The sequence below is a fragment of the Mugil cephalus genome, chromosome 22 (assembly GCF_022458985.1).
Source record: "Mugil cephalus isolate CIBA_MC_2020 chromosome 22, CIBA_Mcephalus_1.1, whole genome shotgun sequence".
Taxonomy (NCBI): Eukaryota; Metazoa; Chordata; class Actinopteri; order Mugiliformes; family Mugilidae; genus Mugil; species Mugil cephalus.
Window position 1 is genome coordinate 7,090,555 of NC_061791.1, and position 22,635 is coordinate 7,113,189.

Genomic DNA, 22,635 nt, shown 5'->3' on the forward strand with positions numbered 1-22,635 from the left:
TGTTAAACTTAATTAGTTATTGAGCACCCCGCTGAACGTGGTCGGTTAGCTAGTTAAGTTAGGTGGAGGTTTATAAGTATGGACGCACTAAAACCCCCTGATGAGAGGCCGAAGCAGCTCAGTCAGCGAAAAGCAACTCCCCGTCATAATTACTTTTACAGGCTGGTGTAATTTGCCCATCCTGCTGACACAATAAGACAGAGGGAGGTTACGAGGACGACGGCGGGGAGGGGCGGCCGCGCCGGGCAATGTCGGACATCTCGCACCAGAATTGTTTGGTGTAAAAGAAGTTTAACGACTTGGCAAAAAGCCTCTTTTCAAATGCACTGAACTCCAGTGGCTTATATACGACCACCAATTCAATTGGAAGCGCTGAGCTTAAAAAAAAAAATTAAAAAATTCCCGGAAAGAACGCAAGCGATTCGAGTGAGCTCAAGTGAGACGGACAACGAGGCGCTAATGTTTCTGAAGCTCACTTTTGAGTTATTCACAGCAGCAGACCATCTAGTGGTTGAGCCGAGTGGTCGATGACGATGTTCAGCGAAGAATCTCAACGCTGTTCCATACTGTAGGTTCGGCTCATGTAATTCTGACCTATATGTGGGCGGGTACTTGCACTAGAATTTTGCACAAATGATGCTAGATTTAGCATGAAAACTTCGCCGTATGCTACGGTCCAACCTGACAACCTGCTTCCACAATTTAATACAAGTGGCTGCAACAATTAATTAGTCAGGAATACGATTCCTCATCTATTTCTGTCGGTGGCTGAACAAGCATCATGTCTATAACATATGTATTTTGGGGTCTTTTCTGCTTTCGGCTACGTTTTATGCTAGATTTCTGTTCTTGTGTCTCATCTATGCCATACCTTACGTTACAGACATGTAGTGGTATTTCTAACCTGTGCTGTTGTGAACCTAACCAGAAATGTAGTCACCATTCTAAACTAGCATCTCTTCCCTTTTCTGCTACATTGATGTTTCTGTGTTTACTCATCTTATGGCATACCAAACTTCCTTGATGCCTTTTGAATTCCCGAAAGGAAACAACGGTGATATGGTCCGAAAGGGATTACTTACTTATTCTCTGGCGTCTTATCCTTTTCCTCTAGTGCAGTGTTTTAATTAAAAATATCTGTTCAAGATGTTTTAGTTCCAATTGTGTTTAGCAACATCTTCAACATCGGTAGGGTTTTGGAGATATATATATATAAAACTCTCAGAGGCTACGACATAGGTAAAGTGCAGAATCCATGGAAGTGGCATAAAGTTGACACATAAAACCTTTCTTGTGAAGATCCTCACAGTTTCAGGTTTCTTTTGCTGCTTTTCAAGCAGTTTTGAAGCCGACGGACGAGGACGGCAGAAACAAAAGTCACGACAATCAGAGTATAGGCCATGAAACGAACATATCTAATGCGGAAGCTGTAATGCAGGCACCAAAGAGTGAATTGTCCACCACCTGACTGAGTGACCTCAATTCATTCTTGGACGGTGGACAACATAACAGACCTAGAAAGCTACTGTACAGTGACGCTTCCATTACAAGCATTTAATGTACGCGTCAGTGATAATTTCAGTCGCCCGGCTCCCCACGAGTTAACGCCGACTGCGCCTGTGTATGGAATCGCACCGCAACAATTATATTCAGAACTGCAACACTCATGGCATGTACAGGACAATAAAGGCACGACGGTTTCTCCCCAATTAATACAGTAAGGGGTACATTTTTGAGCATAAGGCATTTAAGGGCAATAAAATTCAAAACAGCTTCCCGGCTCGTTCGGATAAAAACACACGCTTGAAAAGAATGTGTGACCATCGCCCATTACTCGTTACCGGGAGATTTTTATGGTTTTCCCACGCTAATGTTCATTTTGTGAGCTCTCCCAATCAGGGTTCATTAGCCAAATGATGCCTCTATCAAGCCCCTGGGCACACGTAAACAAGCTAGGACCAAGCACCGCTGATGGTTTTATTAATGCAGTTGATTATTTTTAGAGGCCACTTACAGGCATAAGACGAGGCTTACGGATTGTATTCTGACAATCGCCGGCTTTACGCATCCGTGAGAGGGAGCGATCATGGCTGCGTGTGTAAACGTGCCAACATTTAAATTGATGGGGAACCTTTAATTCCCCCGTGTGGCTGTGTATACATAAAAAAAAAAAAAAAAGATACATACCCCAGAGATGTCAGCCACTCTGTGGATGGGAACCTCCTTCTTGCTGTGCAGCCCCTTCCCGTTCTTGATGGCCCTGGAGTAAAAACACAGACATACACAATTCCGAAATAGCTCGAGTATCTCCCAGATGCATCTGGAGGCATAATGTTTATTAGTCGCTCTATATGCCATCACTGTAAATATACAGAGACACTGTGGATTTGTGAAGTAGTAGAATGTAATTGCAAATGCAACTTCCTCAATCTGCCATTTCAGCTTACTGGGGAAGTGGTAGTGGGAGGATTTCCCCCCTCCTCATCCAGATAATATAGAGGCTAGAGAGTGGAAACGGCGGAAGAGGAATTATAATGGAAGAGAAATTACGGTTAGAATGGCGAAATGAGCAGAGACTGGGAGGGAAAGCGACGCTCTAGCGATGACAGCAACAACAACTGCTGGTGGGAGTTGCTTGGAAACGCCTCCGGGGCCGAAACGAGATGAAGATGACCTGTGGTTGCGGCTGTGGAATCACGCCACTACTGGAACACTAAGATGCAGTCCAGTGCGTCCAAGATAGAGCCTGTGCATTTAGGCGAGTATATGTATACGGTTAGTGTGCATTTAATAGCCGGGAGGAGGGTTCCTTGAAGGCTGCGGGCCGCTGGCCTTGTGCAGTGGGAACTAAAAATACAACCAAGGCTATAGACAGAAACCTCTCATCAGCTCTAATAGGACCCCACCAGGGACGGAGAGAAAGAGAGAGCAAGAAAAGGAGAAGGGGAAGAGGAGGAGGGAGAAAAAAAAAAAGAAGACCCAGAAGAGCAAGGCCAAAGAAGGACAAACCTAAAACGGCTAAGGTGCAGAAATAAGGACAAAATGTGCAAAGGAAGACGGCGAGCACGAGCGGGGAGACGGAGAGAGGAGAAAAAAAAAAGAGGGCGGGTGGGCAGTGACAGTGCATGAAAGAAAGGGGAGAGGAAGAGTTAATCCTATACAAAAAAAAAAAAAAGAGGCCGTGCCTGCATCTGCTCTACCTATAGCAAGCAGATCTTAATCTATGGCAGAGTAATAAAGCTCGCACTAAATCTCCCCGCTGCACCTCCACGTAATTATATTCATAGGGCCTGTGTAAAGAGAGGCTATGATTTAGCGTCTAGCACTTGGGAAGGTGTATGTGTGCACAGGCATGTAAAAGAAGAAGGGAAAAAAAAAGAGGCACTGATACATGCATGAGTAAATATTTGAGAGTAATGACACGTTTCTTCTGGAAAATGTACCGAAGGGTGCGATGGGCTGTGGCTTGATGACGGTGGTGCTGCTCAAATGAATTTTGAGGGTGAAAAAAAAAAGAAGAAGAAGAAGAAGAAGCTTCACCTTTGCTGTGGCGGATGTAACAAAACACAAGGAAAAGACTCAAGGTCGCGGTTGATATATTCTTCCATTTTGCAAGAGGAACAAAAAAAAAAAAAAAGGGGGCAGATGGAGAGTGTGAAAGTGGTTTGTGCGAAAGAGCTCGCGACGTGTTCCTCACCGTGCCTCTGCGGCAAGCAGCTCGTCGTAGTGGGAGGAGCGCTGGTCGTCGTCCTGTCTGTATCTGATGACGGTGGCGAGGCCTTTGCTGACCAGAGCCTCTGCTATGTTACTGGTGAAAGGAGAGCGGAGAGAGGAGGTGGGTTAGAAAATGCGCCGCACACTCGACCAACCGCTTCATCGTGACGTCGCTGGTGTGTAGAAGGGGATTAAGGGCAGAAAGGAGGGGGGGTATTACGGTAATTACTGTAGCACCTGATGGCTCGTCCTTTGACGTCAATGTTGAGGCTAAACAGTGAAACCTTAAGAAATCAGCCTGTGATGTTCAGTACATTCTACATATTATCTGCACCCACATCAACAGCGGCCAATTGTTGGAAGTGGGTAGATATATCAACCATAATCAGAGACAAGACAAAGTCCTGCAACAGGTGGCGAGTCTGCCACACAGGCTTGATTTCATCATCATCTAGTTCATTCCGAGATCACAACAGAAGACAGAAGCGGCCGAGACGGCTAAAGCCTCACAGTCCAGTTCTCCAACATGCTTTGGATAAAAGGCGGTGAATAAGTGCCTGATTCATAACACCAGTAGGCGCCCACAACGTCTCGAGTGGAGCCGACCTCTTCTAAAAGCACGTCTGCGCGGTTCGCCTCCTTCCGCGCGGGGCAGACGTTACGAACAACACCGTACGGCACGAGGTCACGCCGGGTCAAAAACATCCGCCCCGCCGACCAGCTCGACCCCCCCCGACCCCGGCGTTCACGGGGGACCGCGCCAACTGCTATCCGTAAGACGCCGGCTTGTAATTGGCTGTTGACGGGGCCGGGCCCTGACCCCTGTTGCCGGCTAGAATACAATTTGGTCCGTTTGATGACGGAGACGAATCCGCAAGCGCGTCCCGGAGAGCGAACGCGGCGACGCCTCGCGCCCCGGGTGACGCACGCACACAGAGGGGAGCGGGAGATAAGTGGAAATGTTTCTCGAGTCGGAACAGAAGGTTCATTTTAAGTTATTTGGCATCAAAGTCCTCTATTGTGCTTCTGATTAAATTTGAGCCTCTGAATGGTTTAATAACGTTTATGTCTGCGTACAATATCTCAGAGAGATAAACCGAATTCTTTCAAAAGTCGTGTTTGAAGATAGAAAAATAACCGCGCGCGCCGAGGCGAACCTTTTCATGAAATTAAAACACAAAGACGCGTTTTCAGGTTGCTCCGCGTTTCGGGGGGGATTAAAGGCTCCGAGCATTTGATGTGATTATTCTTTGTTATCGGATGAACTTGGGGGGAGAAAGGGTCTCGAGAAATGACGTGATCATTCAATGAGGGCGGAACAAACTCTTCCTCCGAGTCGGGTGCTTAAACTGTACCAACAACGGGAGGATGAAAACAGGAAGCAGAGCGTGAACTATTACTTACATGCCGCCGATTGTGACCGTGGCGCAGGTGCGCTCCGAGAAGGCGGGCGTGCTTTCGCCCGGGCCGGTGGCTGCTCTGATGTAGTCCACCGTCACGTTGACCTGCGGGTGAACACACAAAAAATTAAACAAATCAAATTTAAAAAAAAAAAAAAAAAAAAATACAACAAGAGCAGTGAAAGAATGAAGGTAGTGCTGGTAATAATTAGTGCGGCGAATGCTCTGACTTGTGTGTACGTGGGTCCCCTTTTTCCGTTTGTCCCAGTTCTCAAGGTCACCCCCAGTCAGTGCGCATCACATCAGGCGGCACTGTAGATCTCCCCAGAGGAGGAGGATTAACACGCGGTGGGTGTTCGGGACGATGCAGGCGCGTACACGTACGTGCGTGCGTGCATGCATGCATGCATGCACAGGGTGCGGCGATAGATAGAACCCTACACTGCGCGTTCTCGACACAGCTCCCCCAGGGACAAGGCTCCAATCCGCCCACCCTGAAGATACAATTTTGTCACTCAGCTGTGTGCACGCATCCACGGGCGTGTGACAGGGAAAGCCTGCTTTGTGGGCCAGACACAGGCAGACAGCGCTAACAGCGGGAAGGAGGCAGCCACACCGGTAGACACGATCGGCAGTTTAAGAGCTACGTGTCAGCCATGTCAGACGAGGGCGATGGGAGGCAGGGGGGGGGGAAGAAAGACGGAAAGAAAGGGAGAGAAAAAGAAAAAATGGGAAATCGGGCTCCGCATCATAGCATCATGGCGCAGACACAAGTCAGAAACGGTGCAGACGGGCTTGTAACAGGGACACGAGAGAACAGTGTCAGTCTGTCATTACGCAGGCGGGGTGAAGACGCGGTGATTGGGAGGAAGAGAAGATTGAGGTATCGTGGCGTGTTGCTCACAAAGAGGAGGAGGAGAAGGACGGCGGCGGAGCATCATTAGCTCCTCTGCACAATAAAGCGTGTGATTGCAGGTTGCAAATGTCACCGAACAACGTTTATCAGGTGGATATGGATCAAATGAGAACATGCGCTATAGATGTGGAGGATTATATGGAAAAAGAAAAAGGAAATTAGGAGTGAAGGGAACAGAAAAATTAAATTCATAAAGAATAATAAGAGTACCGGTTATTTGCACACTTATTAACCAACAAATAGTACTTCATCCTTATTAGAAACACCAGATATTTCCTTAATCTTTTATCCTCACTCCATCATGGAAGTTCTGGATTCCCTCGCAGGCCAAACATGATAGACTTTGTAATGTCTACTAGGCCATAATTTAAATTATAGAACCAACATTTTGCATTGGTTACATTTGTGTTTCGAGTGGAAATGGCAAAGGAAAATGAGACCTCCGACAAAAATAAAAACAAAACCAAAAAGAACAGGAGATCTGATGTACAGATTGAAACCCCATTAAGTGAGGCGATGACAGATTATAAACTTTGACCGAGCTATGTTGGATTAGAGGAGTTCCAGGCCTATTCTCCACGGGCCATCCACCAGATATCCCGATAAGGCAAAGCCATCTATAAGAGCCCGCCCCCCGGAGGAGAGCCGAACAGTGGGGGGAGAGGCAGCGGATGGATTAGAAAGTGGGGGAGTGATAAGGACGGCGGGAGAGGTGCGAGACAAAATGTGTTTGTTGTGCCGAGGCGACAGGCATCCTGGGAATATATGGTTAACTCTGCCAAAAGAATCACGTCGGTAGCATGTCTGTGCGGGGCGTGTGTGATGGTGGAGACGAAAACGTTCTGGGTGATGCATCCTAGCTGCTGGATCCTCTCTGTCGGGGCGTCGTTTGACTCATTTGAGTGTGGTACAGAGGGTTCGTAGGGTGATTTTCTAAATCTACAAAAAAAAATGATCCAATTCTAATCAGCACACTTTGAATATGTGCCATTTCCTGCGCCGTCACATTGGAAGATCAAGTAGCAAAGTTAGTCCACATGTGATGGAGATCGAAAACTCGACAGAAGCTACAACTCTGAGCTCCGTCGGGCCTGTAGAGCTGCACAGCAAGAGGTCAAACGCACAAATGCTCTCTTTATCTAATATTAAACAGGATCAAATCAGGCAATCAGAAACGGCACCTGATCCTGGCAGACGCAGAAGCCACATAAAATTAATTCACCATATAGTTTTAATATTCAAATGAACTCAAACACAAGTTGGTCACAACTCGTGCCTTTAAAAACACTATCAAACTTCTCCCTGATGGACCCCACGCCTCCTAAAATGAGTTTAATATGAGGCGGTCTTTATCGACGAGGCTTTCCTTAGACAGCTTACGCTGAGCTACGATTTAGAAAGGCTACATATGCCATGTAATGAGTAACAGCAATCATAGCCCAGCATGGGCTCAGCATGAGTGGTTTTTGCAGACAGGAGCGCAGGGAAGCGCTGTTTATCCTGACAAAGTGTAGGAGGTCTAGGTTTGCTTTAACTGAAATGAGCGACGTGGCACTATAGTCCATCTTACTCAGTAGACGCAGCTGGTTTCTTTTTCTTTTCGCAATATTTTAAACCAATCGCCCAACAAATAAATGAATGCATTTATCTGCGTTGGAGCTCTTGGTGGAATGGTCCATGACCTAATCACAGGTCAGAAGAGTAATACTAATCATCTGTCAGTGGGTGGAATATATTCTCTTTTGTCTTTTTTTTTTTTATTACATTTTCTCTTCAAATTTTATGTTTTAAAACCGAGGAAAATGGAAGAATTTGAACAACGCCAACAAAGGCCTTATTGTATTGGACAGACGACCGGACCAGAGCATCTACAAAACTTCAGCCCTTTCGGGTGTTCCTGGTCGGCAGTGGTGAATACCTATCAAAATAAATCCTAGAATAAGGTTAACCAGTAATTAAGGCATGAGTTACTTTAGCTTAATTTGTTAAAAAAGAAATGTTAAAAGTGTCTAAGGTACGTGAGCGTTAGGGTTAGGGTTAGCAAAGCATACCTCTTCAATGGAAGAAGACGTCCAGGTTTGTATCCTATTTTCTTTTGCATCATATGGATGGCTATGTGTTGCTTATAGGAACGCCATTTACGGACCCAAGCAGAGCCCAGTGCCGTGGTCTGACGTGCAACTCCCTAGAAACGTAACTACGAATCACAGCGATGCAGACCGCAAGAGTCTTCACCGGTCCGCTTGGTAGTAGGGTATTTGCACTGTAGTATTTCCTTCTTCGTCCCCGCAATTTTTGAATCGACTGTTTCGGATCAGTAAAGACAGAACACATCAAGGAAAGGTTAATCGGGGAAGTTCGGAGATAAAAAACATTTGTGTGACTCTACTTCAGCGAAGGTTCGGCAAACGTTTCAGTCGCCAATGTTGAAAGTGAAGCAGGAAGTAGAAGCAAAAACTAATCCGCCTGGAGAAAAAGAAACAGTGGTGGCTAGCAGTGCATAGGTATACATGGATCGTACCAGTGTCAGCTATGTGTGTAGTAGGGACGTCGCAATTACTCAATTTCACAATTAATCGCTGTATCAAGCGCTACAATTAATTGATCGTAGCGTTTCCTGAACACCGTCAGAAAATAGTATTCCGGAACCATAGTCAAGGGCAACTCAAACGGAACGAAAACAGAGTTACGCAACACCCACGCAGTGCTTCCAGTGGCGGGTCGCCAATCCTAAGTCCTAGCCGCCGCTCCTTCAAATGTCTCAGGTACTTGGGACTACTAAGGTAAACAACAGATAACTATCTTGCTCAGTATCTACTCTTTAGGGTTCTTAATCTACCGGTCACCACTGGTCACTTTGTAAACTTTCTCAAGTGTCTCGATCCGCTGGAAGGCGCTCGCTTTATCATTAAAGAACGAGGTTATTGTGGCCCAGAAGTTTAACACCACATGTCCGTTTCTGTTTATTATTTCCTCTTTTGATCGCTGACGTTCTCACTACACGCTGGTCTGTTGACAATATCGCATGATGTTGGTGACTGACGCTACACATTAAATGATCCGACATTTCATCGAGTTGTTTTCTTTTTGCTCAGGTGTATGTGTGTACAAATGCAAATATTGTATCATATAATTAGTAACAATTATATTTTAGCATCAAAAGATAGAAATAAAGGAAACTTTAAGACCTTTTACGGAGTTTTAATGTGATTTTACATATGAATAGATATGTGAAATCAATCAACGCATAATAATCTTGATTATCGTAATAAATTCTGACAGTAATCGTACTAAGGAAAACTTTAATCATGACATCCCTAGTGTTTGAGAATGGAATCTACTCCCGTAGAGATGTAAACATCCACATACAGTAAATGTCAGGACCCTGGTTTCCGAGAACAACGTTATGTTGTATTGAGATTAATATTATTCACTTCATCGATTGGCGATTGCTTTAAGATGAATAAGAGGAATAATGGTGAAGAGGGGGAAGGTATGGTAAGAGAACCGAGTGTGTGTGGGTGAGTAAAGAAACCATGTGTGTGCAAGAGAGGTGCTTAAGTCGCTGCTGTGTTTTAGGAGGCTATAATCGCAGCTGGCTATCTTTTAATGAAGAGAGGGGAGAAAGGAAAAAAAAAAAAACCTTCTCTGGGACAGCACAAAGCAGAGAGAAAAGTAAAAGGAGGCAAAAGAGGAAGCCCCATCTGGATTTTCATCTGCGGGACCTGATGACGCCTAGGTCTACCCGCTTTACATCTGCTCGATCACCCAAACACCTCGAGGCCCCCGCCTCCCCCCGCGACACATCAAATACACGAGGCGTCCTCGGCGCATTGGCACACTCACGCGCCCACCAATACGAGGGGAAAACTCTGTCGCCAACCGTGCTACACAAGCAGCTGCATAACAGGAGCCACTTTGAGCACGCCGGATTATCCGAATGTGCTCAACCCTGATAAGTGGCTTAATGCAACATTTCCATTGGACTTTTTTTTTTTTTTTTCTGCTGAGGCTGAGACCCAGGCGCACAAGAAGCACTACTTATAAAGTTAGCCAAATCAAGCTTTTTGGGATTATGTCACCATGCAAGCGCTGCCATTTCAATGGAGGTGGGTATATATTTATAATATATATGAGAAAGACGGAGACAGACGGAGTGACACGGGGAAAGGAGAAAAGGGAAAATGCCTCGGCGCATTTTTCTTTAGGCTACTGAGGATGTAGCCCAGAAGAGGTTTTGGATATAAGGTAGAATTAATTTTTATGTTCAATGCGGGCTCGTGTAAAGTAAATTTAAGCGTTCTGCTAACATGAAACGGATCAAACGTAAACACCGTTGTTGTTAGAGCCACTGTGAAGTCTACGTTCAAAAACTAGATCAGGTATTGCAGCAACTTCTTTTCCTGCCACAGCGAGCTATCAAATATAGACTCTGCTGGGCAAAGAAAAAAAACAGAGAGGAGAAAAAAAAAGTCTTTCTTTTGAATATGGATATTAGATATGCGTTGTAGAAGATCAAAAGCAACGTGCTCTCCTTATGGAGATGAGAAATAGGGGGTTTAATAAAAAAAAAAGTATTTAATGTAGCTTCATTCTCCTAAACCAGAGCAGCAGTATTAGGGCTTTGAGCATTAACACACTGAGACTGGTGGTTAATGCTTAGTCACGTCCTAGAAGGTTTAGTCAGGGGGGAAATCTGCTTGTCTTCCCAACTCAAGTGACGTACCGCCAGCTCAGGCGGTTCCTGAGCTTTGAACGCGGTCAAAAGGGGAACACCTGCGGGTCAATCCCATAACTCACCCCCGCAACCGGAAGGGGCGCCCAGCTTTGGGGGCGAGTCGAGTTTGAGAAACGCGACGTGGAAATCTGACATAAATCTGCAGTCCCAGTCTATAAATTACTCAACAATGCTCCTTTGTGGTTCAAGGACACACAAAAAAAAAGCATTTCCTCTTAAATATACCAGGTCAACTTTCAATTACCCTACAGTTGAGGTAGTCTGGGCTTGTGTTAGAAAGAAAGAAAAAAAGAAAGAAAAAGATAAAAGCAGTGCGCTCTCTCTCGAGCAAATTTTCAGGGAAAACTGTGGTGTTCTACTAATGCTTACTGCTCCAAATCTGTCTCCATAGAGCTTACTGTTCAGAGACAGGATGACAGTAAGTGGGTCGACTAAACCTCTCTCCTTGTTGGGAGTGCAACATGCATCTGTGCATATACCTGCATCCAACTTGAGAACACAAGTAGGCCAAGGGAGTATAGATTAACCAGAAAGCCTCGAGGGTTAAGTAATGCGCTCGCGAATAAATATTCACCGACAGCAAGCCTGTGATCATTTTATCCAAACTAAATCTCCCTCGTTGCCACGGCAGCTAAAAGATGATTCTTGCATCGGCGAAACCCTGGAGTTTTTGGAGAGATGGTGATTATTTCATAAACAGTACATGGCGAGAGAAGGTTTAACTTAGAGCTTTCGCCTTGTGTGGCGGCAAAAGCAAATGCACGGGAAAGGAGCAACATTCCGGAGCTCTTTTGTTATTGATTTAGTTGTGGGGAGGGAAGAAGCTGCGCTGCCGGCAAATGGGCGAGAGCTCTCCATTTAAACCTAACTCACTTCAAAGACCCCGTGAGCACACACTTGGGAGATCCCGCTTCAATACTAATCAAATGTAGATGAATATAGTGGCATATACTGTACTGTGTATACGTGGAACAGCACATATATAAATATATATCAGCCTCGATGGCGGGGTCTATATATTGCCTGGAGGATTGAATTCAAGGTAAAAGCCGGATCATCATCTGAACCCAATTGATATATACTGACTTCTCCTGTCAGTGGTCGTAATGTTATGCCTGATTAGTGTATGCTCAATTTAAAGATGCATTCTTAAAGAGTTCAGTCTTGGTTGACTTTACAGTTTGATACTATATTGACTAAAAGTTAGCTAAACAGCAGGAGCACTGGGGTTGGATTTCATTCTCAGCAAACCAGATGTCTACATCATTCCTCGTTCATATCCAGACGTCCATTTATCCAGTTATGGAGATTACATGAGCAGTAAGTTAAAAGACACCAGTATAATATTAATAAAGAATATATGTAAATACTGCAATGCTTATATCAGGGAGCCACAGGTTCAGTCAGCGCTGCGTTATCTCATTTGGCGATAGCGTCTTAGCAGACATTTATTTAAATGAAAGTGCCGCTTTAACCACAGAGAAAGGGAGTGGGAGGCCACATCGAGACGGATCTTAAGAGAAACGCAGAGATTAAAAAAAAAAACAGTGATTCTATCAGACCGGCGCAAGACAGACGAGATGGTAATTTGCCTTGGGTTTTGAACGTGCTCTGTGAGTTTGCAGTGCTCTTCACATAATAAAAGCCGCTGATTAAGTGGTCAAGGTTTCATTTGCATTCCCGGTGTTCTGCGCGTGGATAAACAGATCCCTGATGACCACCACAAACACCACCACCACCACCACCTCCGGCTGCAGCTCGAGTGATCAGATCTCTCAAACGGAGCGCACCTCCGCCTGCGTTCAGAGCCGTCCGCAAATCACCGGATCGCCCGCGACGCATTCCAGCGACGCGATGTAAACGGGGCCACTGACTCACCCCGGTGAAAACATGCATAGTCAACACGCTTAAGACGCTAACCCCTTTTGACGCACACACAATCATGCATACTTTCCTCTCCGATAAACACTACAAACAGCAATTTGCCCGAGGCTCGGAAAGGCACGGGAACACTTAAGCCGAGTTGACTTTTGAAACACCCTTGAGTCTGAGCAAAAAAAATACTGTGAAATCAAACCGGGTATGAAGACGGCGCGGTCTGATATGAGCGCTGTCAGCTATCGTGCGCGTGCGTGTACGTCGAGGGCGATTGTTGGATTTTACAGTGCAAAGTATTACGCGCCGACTTAATTTATTCAGTCGTTACTGTACGTGTTCCGAGTTGCTTACCGTTGGAGTTTGCTTGAGAAAACGTGTAACAGTGACAGCGTAAGGGTGACAGGTTTGCATGTTTGTTCCAGGTTCTAAATGAATGTGTGTGGTGACTTCGTCTGTACCGCAATGTCCATAAACCATCTACGAGTTTTAATGCGAGTATGCAATTCTACAAAAAAAAAAAAAGTCTGCACGCATACTTTACAGTATCTTTTTTACACCTCAGCACAACTATAGACCCGCGCAATTCCCATTACGCGCGCATTCATTATTTCCCAAACACAAACACCACAAATAAACAGCGGAATCATTATTCTCGCCTCAGTTGTCAAAAGCCAGCTTACGGCTGAATTCTCTGCCATTAGAAAAACATTAATGAGGATGATTAAAACGACCGTGATGGGAGGCTGGGACAGGGATATGAATCTCACTCCCGTACCGAACGCCAAAAGGGAACTCTCTTGGCTTTTTGGCTTTGAGTGGGTGCATGTTTTTTTGTGTTTATCAGGCTCGTAGCGCATTTCTTTTAATATATAACTCAGTCGTACAGTGAGGAAAGTGCGTGAGACGGGATTATTTATGAATTATATCTGGATTTATGAGATGACTTCTATTTAGGGGAGTCATTTTTGGCGGTGTGATGGTGCATAAATGCGGTATTTTGACAGTCTCATACCCCTCTGCAGTTGCAGATTGCAAAAAAAAAAAAAAAAAAAAAAAAAAAAAGTGCAGTCTTTTCCATCATGGTCCCCATTATAATGCAGCCCCTGGGCTTCTGACAAGTGTTAAAGTTACCTTTTTTGGGAATAATATAAAGCATCATTTAGCCCAGGCTGTGGACAACAGCTCTGGGCATGCTTTTGAGCAACATCCGCCTTCTCTCCACGCCATTACTGGCACTGGAGGCGGCTAAATTGCCACGGCGCAGACAACGACTGCATTGTAGGCGTAATTTTATTGAAAGGTGGACCACGGACAAGAATCAACTTCCAGCGCGGAGGATCGTTTTCGATATGATGTTTGGAACATTCCAATATCTCAGATTTAGTTGTAAATCAGTGCTCGTTTGTAACATTTCAAAACCCAATTTGAATCAATTTTTTTTCTTTTCTTCTTCCCATGACAAGCGACTTTAATTCACACTTCGTGTATTCAAATCTAGCACAAAAAAAGGCAAACGTCGAAAGACCCGGTGTGTGCCTTGGGTGCCGTTTAGCCGAGTGTAGGTTTCCGCTGGGTCAGATACGTGTAAATAATGGGGCCCCCCAAGGTGTACAGACCCAGTAGATCAATAGACACAAGAGGGGGAAATCAACACTGCTTGTTTAAAGGGTGCGTCCGGGCCAACACGAAGCCCCGGGGCATCTGCCGAAAGTGCTTGGTATTCACACTAAGAGACAGAGAGAAATAGATATCCAGCTCAGAAATGTATTTAGCTAACGGTAAACGCGTGGGTGTTGAGGGTTAGGGTTGTTGGGGGGGGGGGGGGGGGGGGGGGCTTGTCAGAGCATTTGTACAGCTGCAGGAGAATTCCTATTTAGAGCTGTTATTTATTTATTAAATCTGATCGGCCGCGATCACGCGACGAGAGTCGCGCGCACGAGCTTTCGCCGCTTCTTACCTTTTTACCGATGAGCTTCTTCCTCAGGAACTCACGGGCCTCGAACATGTAGGGGATGTCGTAGAGGGGACGGAATCGTTTGTCCTTGTCCTTGTTCTTCTCCTGAGCAGAGATGGGACGGCGAAGGAGGGGTTGGGAAGGAGAAACGGGGGAAGGAAAAATGGTTATTCACGCTGCACTTTCCGAGTTCGTGGCTCAACATGTTCTCTTAGGATGCAGAACTCTGAAAAACATACACGTAAACGTAGACATAGATTCTGACGCATCTTTTATCTTTCATTCTTTTCTTTTTTTTATTTCAATCCTAGGACAGACCGGACTCGGAACTCACTGATGTATTGGCGTGTGAAAGGCAGCGATTCCCATTACACAGTCAGACTCTCACCTTCCGCAAACATCTCTCTCATTGTCAATAATGACACATTACACACACACACACAAAAAAATCAAAATACCGTTATCAAGCGCACAAAGACGCGCACACGCGCAGCCAAGGCGAAGACACGGTGTTAAACAGATGCACAAAGGCGAGCTGACACCGCGCACGTACACACGCCGCATACAAAGATGCAGCCACGCGCCACTCGCACAGCTGCACACACAAAAAAAAAAAAAGAAAAACTTCCCTCAATACGCTCACCCACTCCCTGACAGGAGCAGGCCACAAATAGAACCCATTTGCATTTTCAAAGGAGGCTGTCGGTCCCAGAGTGTGAATAGACAAACACACACACACACACACACGCACACACACAGAGTGACAGGTGTCATTTTTGCAGGGGCAGGATAAAAAAAAAATAAAAATTATACCGCAAATGACAATGACGCAGCGGGAAAACGAACGACAGGCGCCAACGGGACGGATACGGCTATGAATGACAATCCCCGTGTGCGGGCCGCCCCGGCGCCTCCCACGCTTTTCTACGAGCGCCATTATGATCCGCCGCACAAACGCGAGCGACACTCCAACCAAATGAACAGGCGGGCTTGGATTAATTCCACATTTCCACCCACCCCCCTCTCTCTTCGATTGGTTTTCGTTCAGTTTTCAATGACTCTCCAGTTGTTCGGGGCTGCCAGGTGTGGCACACAGCTGGGCAGATGGATGTGGAGAGAAGACACATGGGGAGCGAAGCATGCGAAGCGAGTGGAGCTTATGGCTCCATTACGGTCTTTGGAGCAAATGTTGTGGGGGACAAATATTCATGGCGTTAAACTGAAAGCCTAACCAGCAGTGGCTGGTAAAAAGAATCTGAAGGAACTGGAAACTCAACTGAAAACTTCCTACAACCCTAGTAGGACTGTAATAACCTTCAAGTTAAATAACTTTCCATTTTTTTGTCTCTTCCCATGTACTTTTGCTAATGGAATGACCATAGCATTGAACTCTAAGAGCTAAAAATCACACATGTCCAGTTGAAATCCCTCACTGTTCAGGCACCGGCTCATATCGCCAATTTTGTGTCACTCGGGGGGGTTATCGTCAAGGTATTTTATCCCTATCAAGTTACTGGGATGGTGAGGCTTTTAAGGAACATTGCCAGCCAGGATTCTTCCATTTTGTGCCCAAGCTGCGGGCTTAGCCAACCGACTGCAACAGCAGCCCAACATTTCTCAGTGGGCCTCGTCCACTTTGTGTTCCAACTACAACCGGGGTCCACGCCGGGCGCTGCTCCGGGAGAAATACTTCCTTTGGATCGTCGTGTCGTATCGCATCACGTTAAGACGAATCCCAGACACTGACTGATGTACCAGATTAGGATTCCGATAGGTCAAAAACAACGGGAGAACTTAAACGGGGGAAAAGTTAAGAACAAACCTTGGAGAGAGAGAGAGAGAGAGAGAGAGAGAGAGAGAGAGAGAGAGAGACAAAAAAAAAAGAATCATTTCCAACTAATAAGCTGTTTCACGGTGGGAAGACAGCCATGTCACTGAGGGCAAAGAGTGTAAATGTCAGCACTCTCTGCCAATTAGGCACAAGGAGCGGGGAGGTAGACAAGGAGGACAAAAGACAGTACTTCTGCATCTTTCAGAAGGTCTATGGGGAACGGGGGCTAGACTGAGTGGAAGTCGGCAAGGTGAAAGAGTCAGAAAACAAGAAAATGAGACAATCAGAGAAGATGTTCAAACTACAGAAAAAAGAGACAGAACACACGAATGGTCACATTTTTCCATGTCCATATCCGATGTGACGCACCGGACAGCTCTGACCTTGCCTTAGCTGGGAGTATTCTTGTCACCATTGCGTGGCCAACGCAGGAATGTGAGGAAGATAATGACGAAGACATCACTACGCTGGTAGCTAGTGGAGGTTCAAGCCTTTTGTTGCCGCGGTACGGACTGATGTAGCTCTTCTTGCCGTCACTGCTTTTTAAAAGAAACCCACCGATTGTCCAAGTCCGGAATCAGCATGGGAGAATTTGGTCGTAGGGGCCGAAGTCATGCACCGTTTTGTAAAACTATTCCTGCGTCATAAGTCAATCAAGTGCATTGGTTCTTGGAAGACAACGTATGCTACCATTGGTCAACACCTTTAATTCAGCTCTATGCCTTTCTGCATTGATTTCTTTTCCACCTATCGCTTTGTAGCCGACAGTTGGTAACTTCTGGACATTCCAGGGACTTGTTGCCTAGGTAACCCCCGTGTACACTTCCCACACCATCTTTCTAAAGGGAAATAAGCAACACAAAAACACTGCTAGTGTTCAGAGGGAGCCATCTGGGTATGGGTTTAACCGACGCTCCCATCCTGCCGTCAGCGTTGTGACTTTGGCGGTAGAAGCTGGTGGACAGTGTCAGGGACGGGGGTAGATACTTGCGGTTTGTGTGATACGTAGATCAACCGGATCAGAAGCTTCCATTTTCGTTGGCTCAAGGTTGACATTAGTTCAACTTGGTTCTTTATATTCCATCACGACAACTCGCTGAATTTAATTAACATTCAAAGGCCATGCCACCACATCTCTGTAATCGTGACCCTCTAGTATGATTTCAAGTGGCTACAACTACAATTTTATTATTGCCGTCGTCCGCTTCGTATTCCAGCTATAAAAGGGTCGACTGCCGTGCTGCTCAAAGAGACATAAGGCATTCCTTGACAGATGAGTCCAATTTAAACTATTCAAAAACAAATGTGCCTCTCTGCCAATCAAACGAGACATTAAAAAAGCCGCTCCACGCTGATGACTGTGTCAGTAAGAAGACTGTGACGGAAAGGCTCATTATTTGTCTATGGAGTTGATTTCAATCTCCAGATAAACTGACAACATCAGCAACACTAAATTACTCCCGACCAGACGAACCCTGTGTACATCATCCATTAACTGTTAATACGCAGCTGCGGGAAGGTTACAGAGAGTGGAGAGAGTCACTGCCATTTCTCAACCGTAACCCAATAACAACAGTTTGCTCTCACTGTCCTCAGGGGGATTTTTGTTCTATTTGGGGTAAATTCCCTTCGTTCCAAATTACCCGCTGCAGCTCAGGAATCATCTTTGACTATTGCAGAGGCACGGCGCTAGCTGGATTGTACAGTGTCGCAGGGCTGCAGGGTCTGGGCTGCAAATGTGTGGATGCTGCTGCTGCTGCCGCTGCTGCTGCTGCTGGAAGCATTTGCTGCTTCTCAAACGTCAAGGGTGAAATCATGACTCAGGAGCACGTCATACTTTGTGAGGTTTGTGGGAGCGCAGAGTATTAGTTCTTAGTTTTCCATTTAGCTGACTGAGTGGGGCCAGTTGTTTTGTGTGAAATCTATCTTTTATGGAAGAAAAAAAACAAAAACAAAAAAAAAAAAACACTGCTATGTGCATGTGTCCTAGACAAAGTAGGCATTATTTTTTGATTAAGCAGTGCACTGGGAGCTGTAGACAAACAGTCAACGTTTACTATTGTATGCCCAAGTCAAATGTGCATGCATAAACATTAAATGCCTGCAGAGGGTTGGGATGGAGAGAGGGAAACAGTACAAGAGAGAAAGAAAGAGAAATGAAGAAAGAGGGCATACATTTCCTGAAGCAAGAGCATTAAGTATATGGCTGATTATAGACTACAATACGAAATCCAACCCAAACACAAAGACAGGATACAAATGTCTCCACTCAAGTCATTACTAAATTTAGCTAAATTGATCCTGCAACCAGCACAAGAACAGACCTTGTACTTCAGAAAGAAATTACCTGTAGCGCCATAAAAACAAACAGAGAATTAGCTGAATATACCGGGACAGCTGTGACGGGTTGTGGCCCACATTGTGTTTTCTGTGGTCATCAATACGGACGTCACGGAGTAAATGCGAGCTAAAACGGCACAATAGCCCCCGCGAACGAGGCAGCCAGACTGCGACACACACACACACACACACACCGTGTGCAGTGTTGTGTTTTTAATCTTTGCACCAGACAGACGGTCAGACCTGCCCTGCAGAAGGACACGGCGATCACAGTGGCGCCTGCTAAAAAATTTAAATATCGCATAATATATTCAAGTGCCGAGAGTCCGGAGCAGATTTGGACGGCTTAAACTGGATGAAATTGGACATATTGCACCCCTCTCTCGACCAAAAAAAAAAAGACTTTAATAGAAACAAATCCTGTTCAAAGTTATTTGAGGTTGCATTTGCTCGACTACGCCGTGGCCAAGATATTTTCTGAGCAACAGTCACATCGCCTTCCGTTGCAGCCCTTCTGCATTTGTCCTCTCCTGCACTTACACAAAAAACAAGCCAAGTCCTTGATTTTTCAACAGTGACAGCCAAATAGTTAAACAGGGCCAAAAATATTCATCCAGTAGTGAGGAAGGGGGCCGGGAGGTGTGGGGGGGGGGGGGGGGACTGGCTCCTAATCTGCCTCGCCCAGCCAATGGCGCACAAGTGAATCACGAGGTGGCCGACCCTCCTCCCTTGTCATCGTGCTCCCAAACTTGAGGTCAGAGCATGTCTTGCCGGGCTGGAGGGGTGCTCTGGGCGCGCACACACCCACACATGGCCAAAAATTATATTGGGAGGACGGGGACAGACGTGAGGAGGAGGTAGGGAGGAGGGAAGGGAAGCAAAGAAGGGGAGCAGGAGGAGAGAAGAAGATAAGGCTCTCAAAGATTGCGTTGATGTAACTGGGTGCATGTTTCAAAAATAATATCGCGACCGTGCTGAATATGCATCGAGATGAGGCTTTAGGAAGCCAACGAAACATAACAGAACCTTCAGCCAAACTGAATAAAGCATCCGAGCTTCCTTCCTTTCCTTTATTACTTATTAGCTCTTTATCGCCGTTTGGTCCGACGTCTTATTGTAAGATGTTGATTTTTTTGTTTTTGTTGAAGGGTTACATTAATTAGCAGCCTCACAATACAACACGTTTTTATTTTCCATATTCTAGCACCTTTTAAAGACCTCGATGTCTTGACTGCGCACGTTGACGTGAAATAGTATTCATCATGCCAGCAGAACAATAGCGATGTATGTCCCGCACCGTTGGCAATATTTGGAAACGCATCGGCAGCTTTTTTTCGACGATTCAGGATGTTTAATTCTCAGCTGAATGAGTCGGAGAGATCACTCTGATTGGCTGTTCGGCAGCAGGCGAGACAAACAAAACGATGGGCACAATGAAGGCTTCCTCTCATTTTGCATCTTTATCTAATCTGAATTTACTATTATTTATTAACTATTTGATCATCCAGCGTCTGTACACCGACTGCTGCACGAGCTCTGCACAATGGTTTGTTAGTTAGAGTTATCAAAGCGAGCCATTCTGCACCTGCGCCGCGAGGGCATGATAATGAAATGACAATCAAGAGGGGCGTGTGACATCCGGTGCTGTTGTGATTGCGATGCCTGTAATGGCCTTGTTGTTTAGTACTGAAGGGTCTAGACCAGCCTCAAACCTAAGCCTGTCTGTAACAGTTTACTCTTTTGAATGACGAATACAGACTATCGCCCCCTTCTGGTATGACAAGACATTTCCATTTACGCAGGAACTGAACGTGCACCGATCAGGCATAACATTATGACCACTGACAGGAGACATAAGTAACACTGATCATCTTGATTCTCAGTTCAATGTTCTGCTGGAAAAAAGTTTGCACCTGTCATTTATGTGCATGTTACTGCAAATTATTTGGTTTTTACCAATACAAAAAAAAAACTTTAGAGAGTTAATTTCTTATTTCAAGTGTTTAACTTGCTTATTTCTAGATTTAACAATCTGAATTTAAGAAATCTTTTCAAGTGAAAGTATCTGTCCATACAGCAAGATAATTTCACTTCTTTTTAGCTCCTTTGCCCTCAGATTTAGTGTTTTTATCTTGTTTTTTGCAGTGTGTTACTGAGACATGCACCCCCAATCTAGACCAGACAAGGTACATCCACCCCATAGCAATGACACTCTGTGATGGCAGCAGGCATCCCCAGCAGGATGCAGCCTGACACAGACACAAAAACCGTTTAGGAAACTACTAAAACATGAAAAACAACATAAGGTGTTGACGTGGCCTCCAAATTCACCAGATCTTAAACTGATTAAGTATCTGTGGGATGATCTATAGTGGCCCCTCCCCTCTACCCACAGGACCCTGATGATTTCTGATGAGTCACTACTGTTTTGGAGGCACAAGGGAGAAGCTACAGAGCATGAGGAAGGTGGTCATAATGTTATGCCTGAACGGTGCAGCGCGAAACCACATCACAGTCCGACTTTGTAGTTCTTTGATGTCGGTTTGGTGGCGCTGAAGACTTCCAGGCTGAACACATTTTCGCTTCCACGTGCATCATTAAGCATGAAGACGTGGAAACGCCGCCACCAAACTGTACGAGTGGGCTCAAAATAAAACAATTAGAGAGGAAAACTAAAAAAAAAAACACAAGAGAGGTATTGTTTAGAGGAGGGAACGGCAGCAGACAGGACGGGGAGAGAAATACAGAGAGATTAAATCATCTACAAAGTCAACACACGCAGAGGTGAACCGAAGAGAGGTTAGACGAGTGGGAAGGGCCGCGAGTAGTAGAATGCGGATGAGGCCGCAGTCATTGTGTTGCCTTATATAAGAACGGCGAGTTGTCCACTCCATGTGCTAACATCGGCACCGTTCTTAACCCTACTTCAACCGCGCAGGCACGCAGATACATTACAGCGCACAAAGAGACGCGCGCACGCACGCACACAGGCACAAAAAATCGAGACTCAACGCAGATACACACACGAACACAAACGAGCGCGAGGGAGTGGGCGTAACAGTGAGTCACTCGGTGGCATAGACGTCTCTCCCCGCTCGTGTTTACACTGGCCTCGTCTTGCTGCACATGAGAGAAAATGGAGAGTTAAATAAATAAATAAAGAAATAAGGGGGTGGGGGGAGAAAAAGCTGACTCCAACTCCCAAGCTTAAAATAACTCACATTTGAAGATTTACCACAGCGGTGACACTGGGGAGGAGGGCAACCAAAATTAGGATTTGGGTCCCGTGTTCTCCTGCGAGGCGGACGCCATTGGTCCGCTAATCCGTCAGTCCGAGCACAATTAGTGTAGTCATGAGAGGGTGTGGGGGGTATGGGTGAAGGGGGGGGGGGACGTGGCGTTTGGAGACTAAAACCAACCAGAGGAGATGGGAAGAGGAGGAGGAGGAGGAGGAGGAGGAGGAGGAAGAGGAGGAGGAGGAGGAGGAGGAGGAGAAGGGGCTTGGCAGGAACTGTCACAGTTCATCAGTGCCCTGGTACATCGCATCTGGCCTCCGTACTCCCAAACAGTACACACACCCTGACACACCCACACACAGACATAAACGGCCTCGCTTGCAGAACGCACAGTCCGACGGTGCACACACACAGACACACACACGTTCCGAGAGACAGAGATATTAATGACAACTGGCACAAGAAAATCCCCACAGACCTCTAGAGAATACGACGCGCGCGCATGCTCGTATACGAACGGTTTACGCGCACGAAACCGTCGGCAGATTTCTGACTCTGCGTTGCGCGTTTGCGGCGCCTCCACGCGCACATGTGCACAGCACACGGCGAGAAAACGCGCCCGCGTTGC

General features: G+C 45.9%; 1 protein-coding gene across 1 annotated transcript in view; it reads right to left on the reverse strand.

Moving 5' to 3' along the window:
- snd1 (staphylococcal nuclease and tudor domain containing 1) overlaps positions 1–22,635 on the reverse strand; it is a 168,152-nt gene that overhangs the window by 121,986 nt on the left and 23,531 nt on the right. Inside the window, exons 11-14 of the mRNA XM_047575138.1 lie at positions 14,604–14,705; positions 5,119–5,219; positions 3,698–3,808; positions 2,188–2,260 (exon numbers count right to left, since the gene is read on the reverse strand). Of these exons, the coding sequence (XP_047431094.1) occupies positions 2,188–2,260; positions 3,698–3,808; positions 5,119–5,219; positions 14,604–14,705 (387 nt within the window). The remainder of the gene's footprint in view (positions 1–2,187; positions 2,261–3,697; positions 3,809–5,118; positions 5,220–14,603; positions 14,706–22,635) is intronic.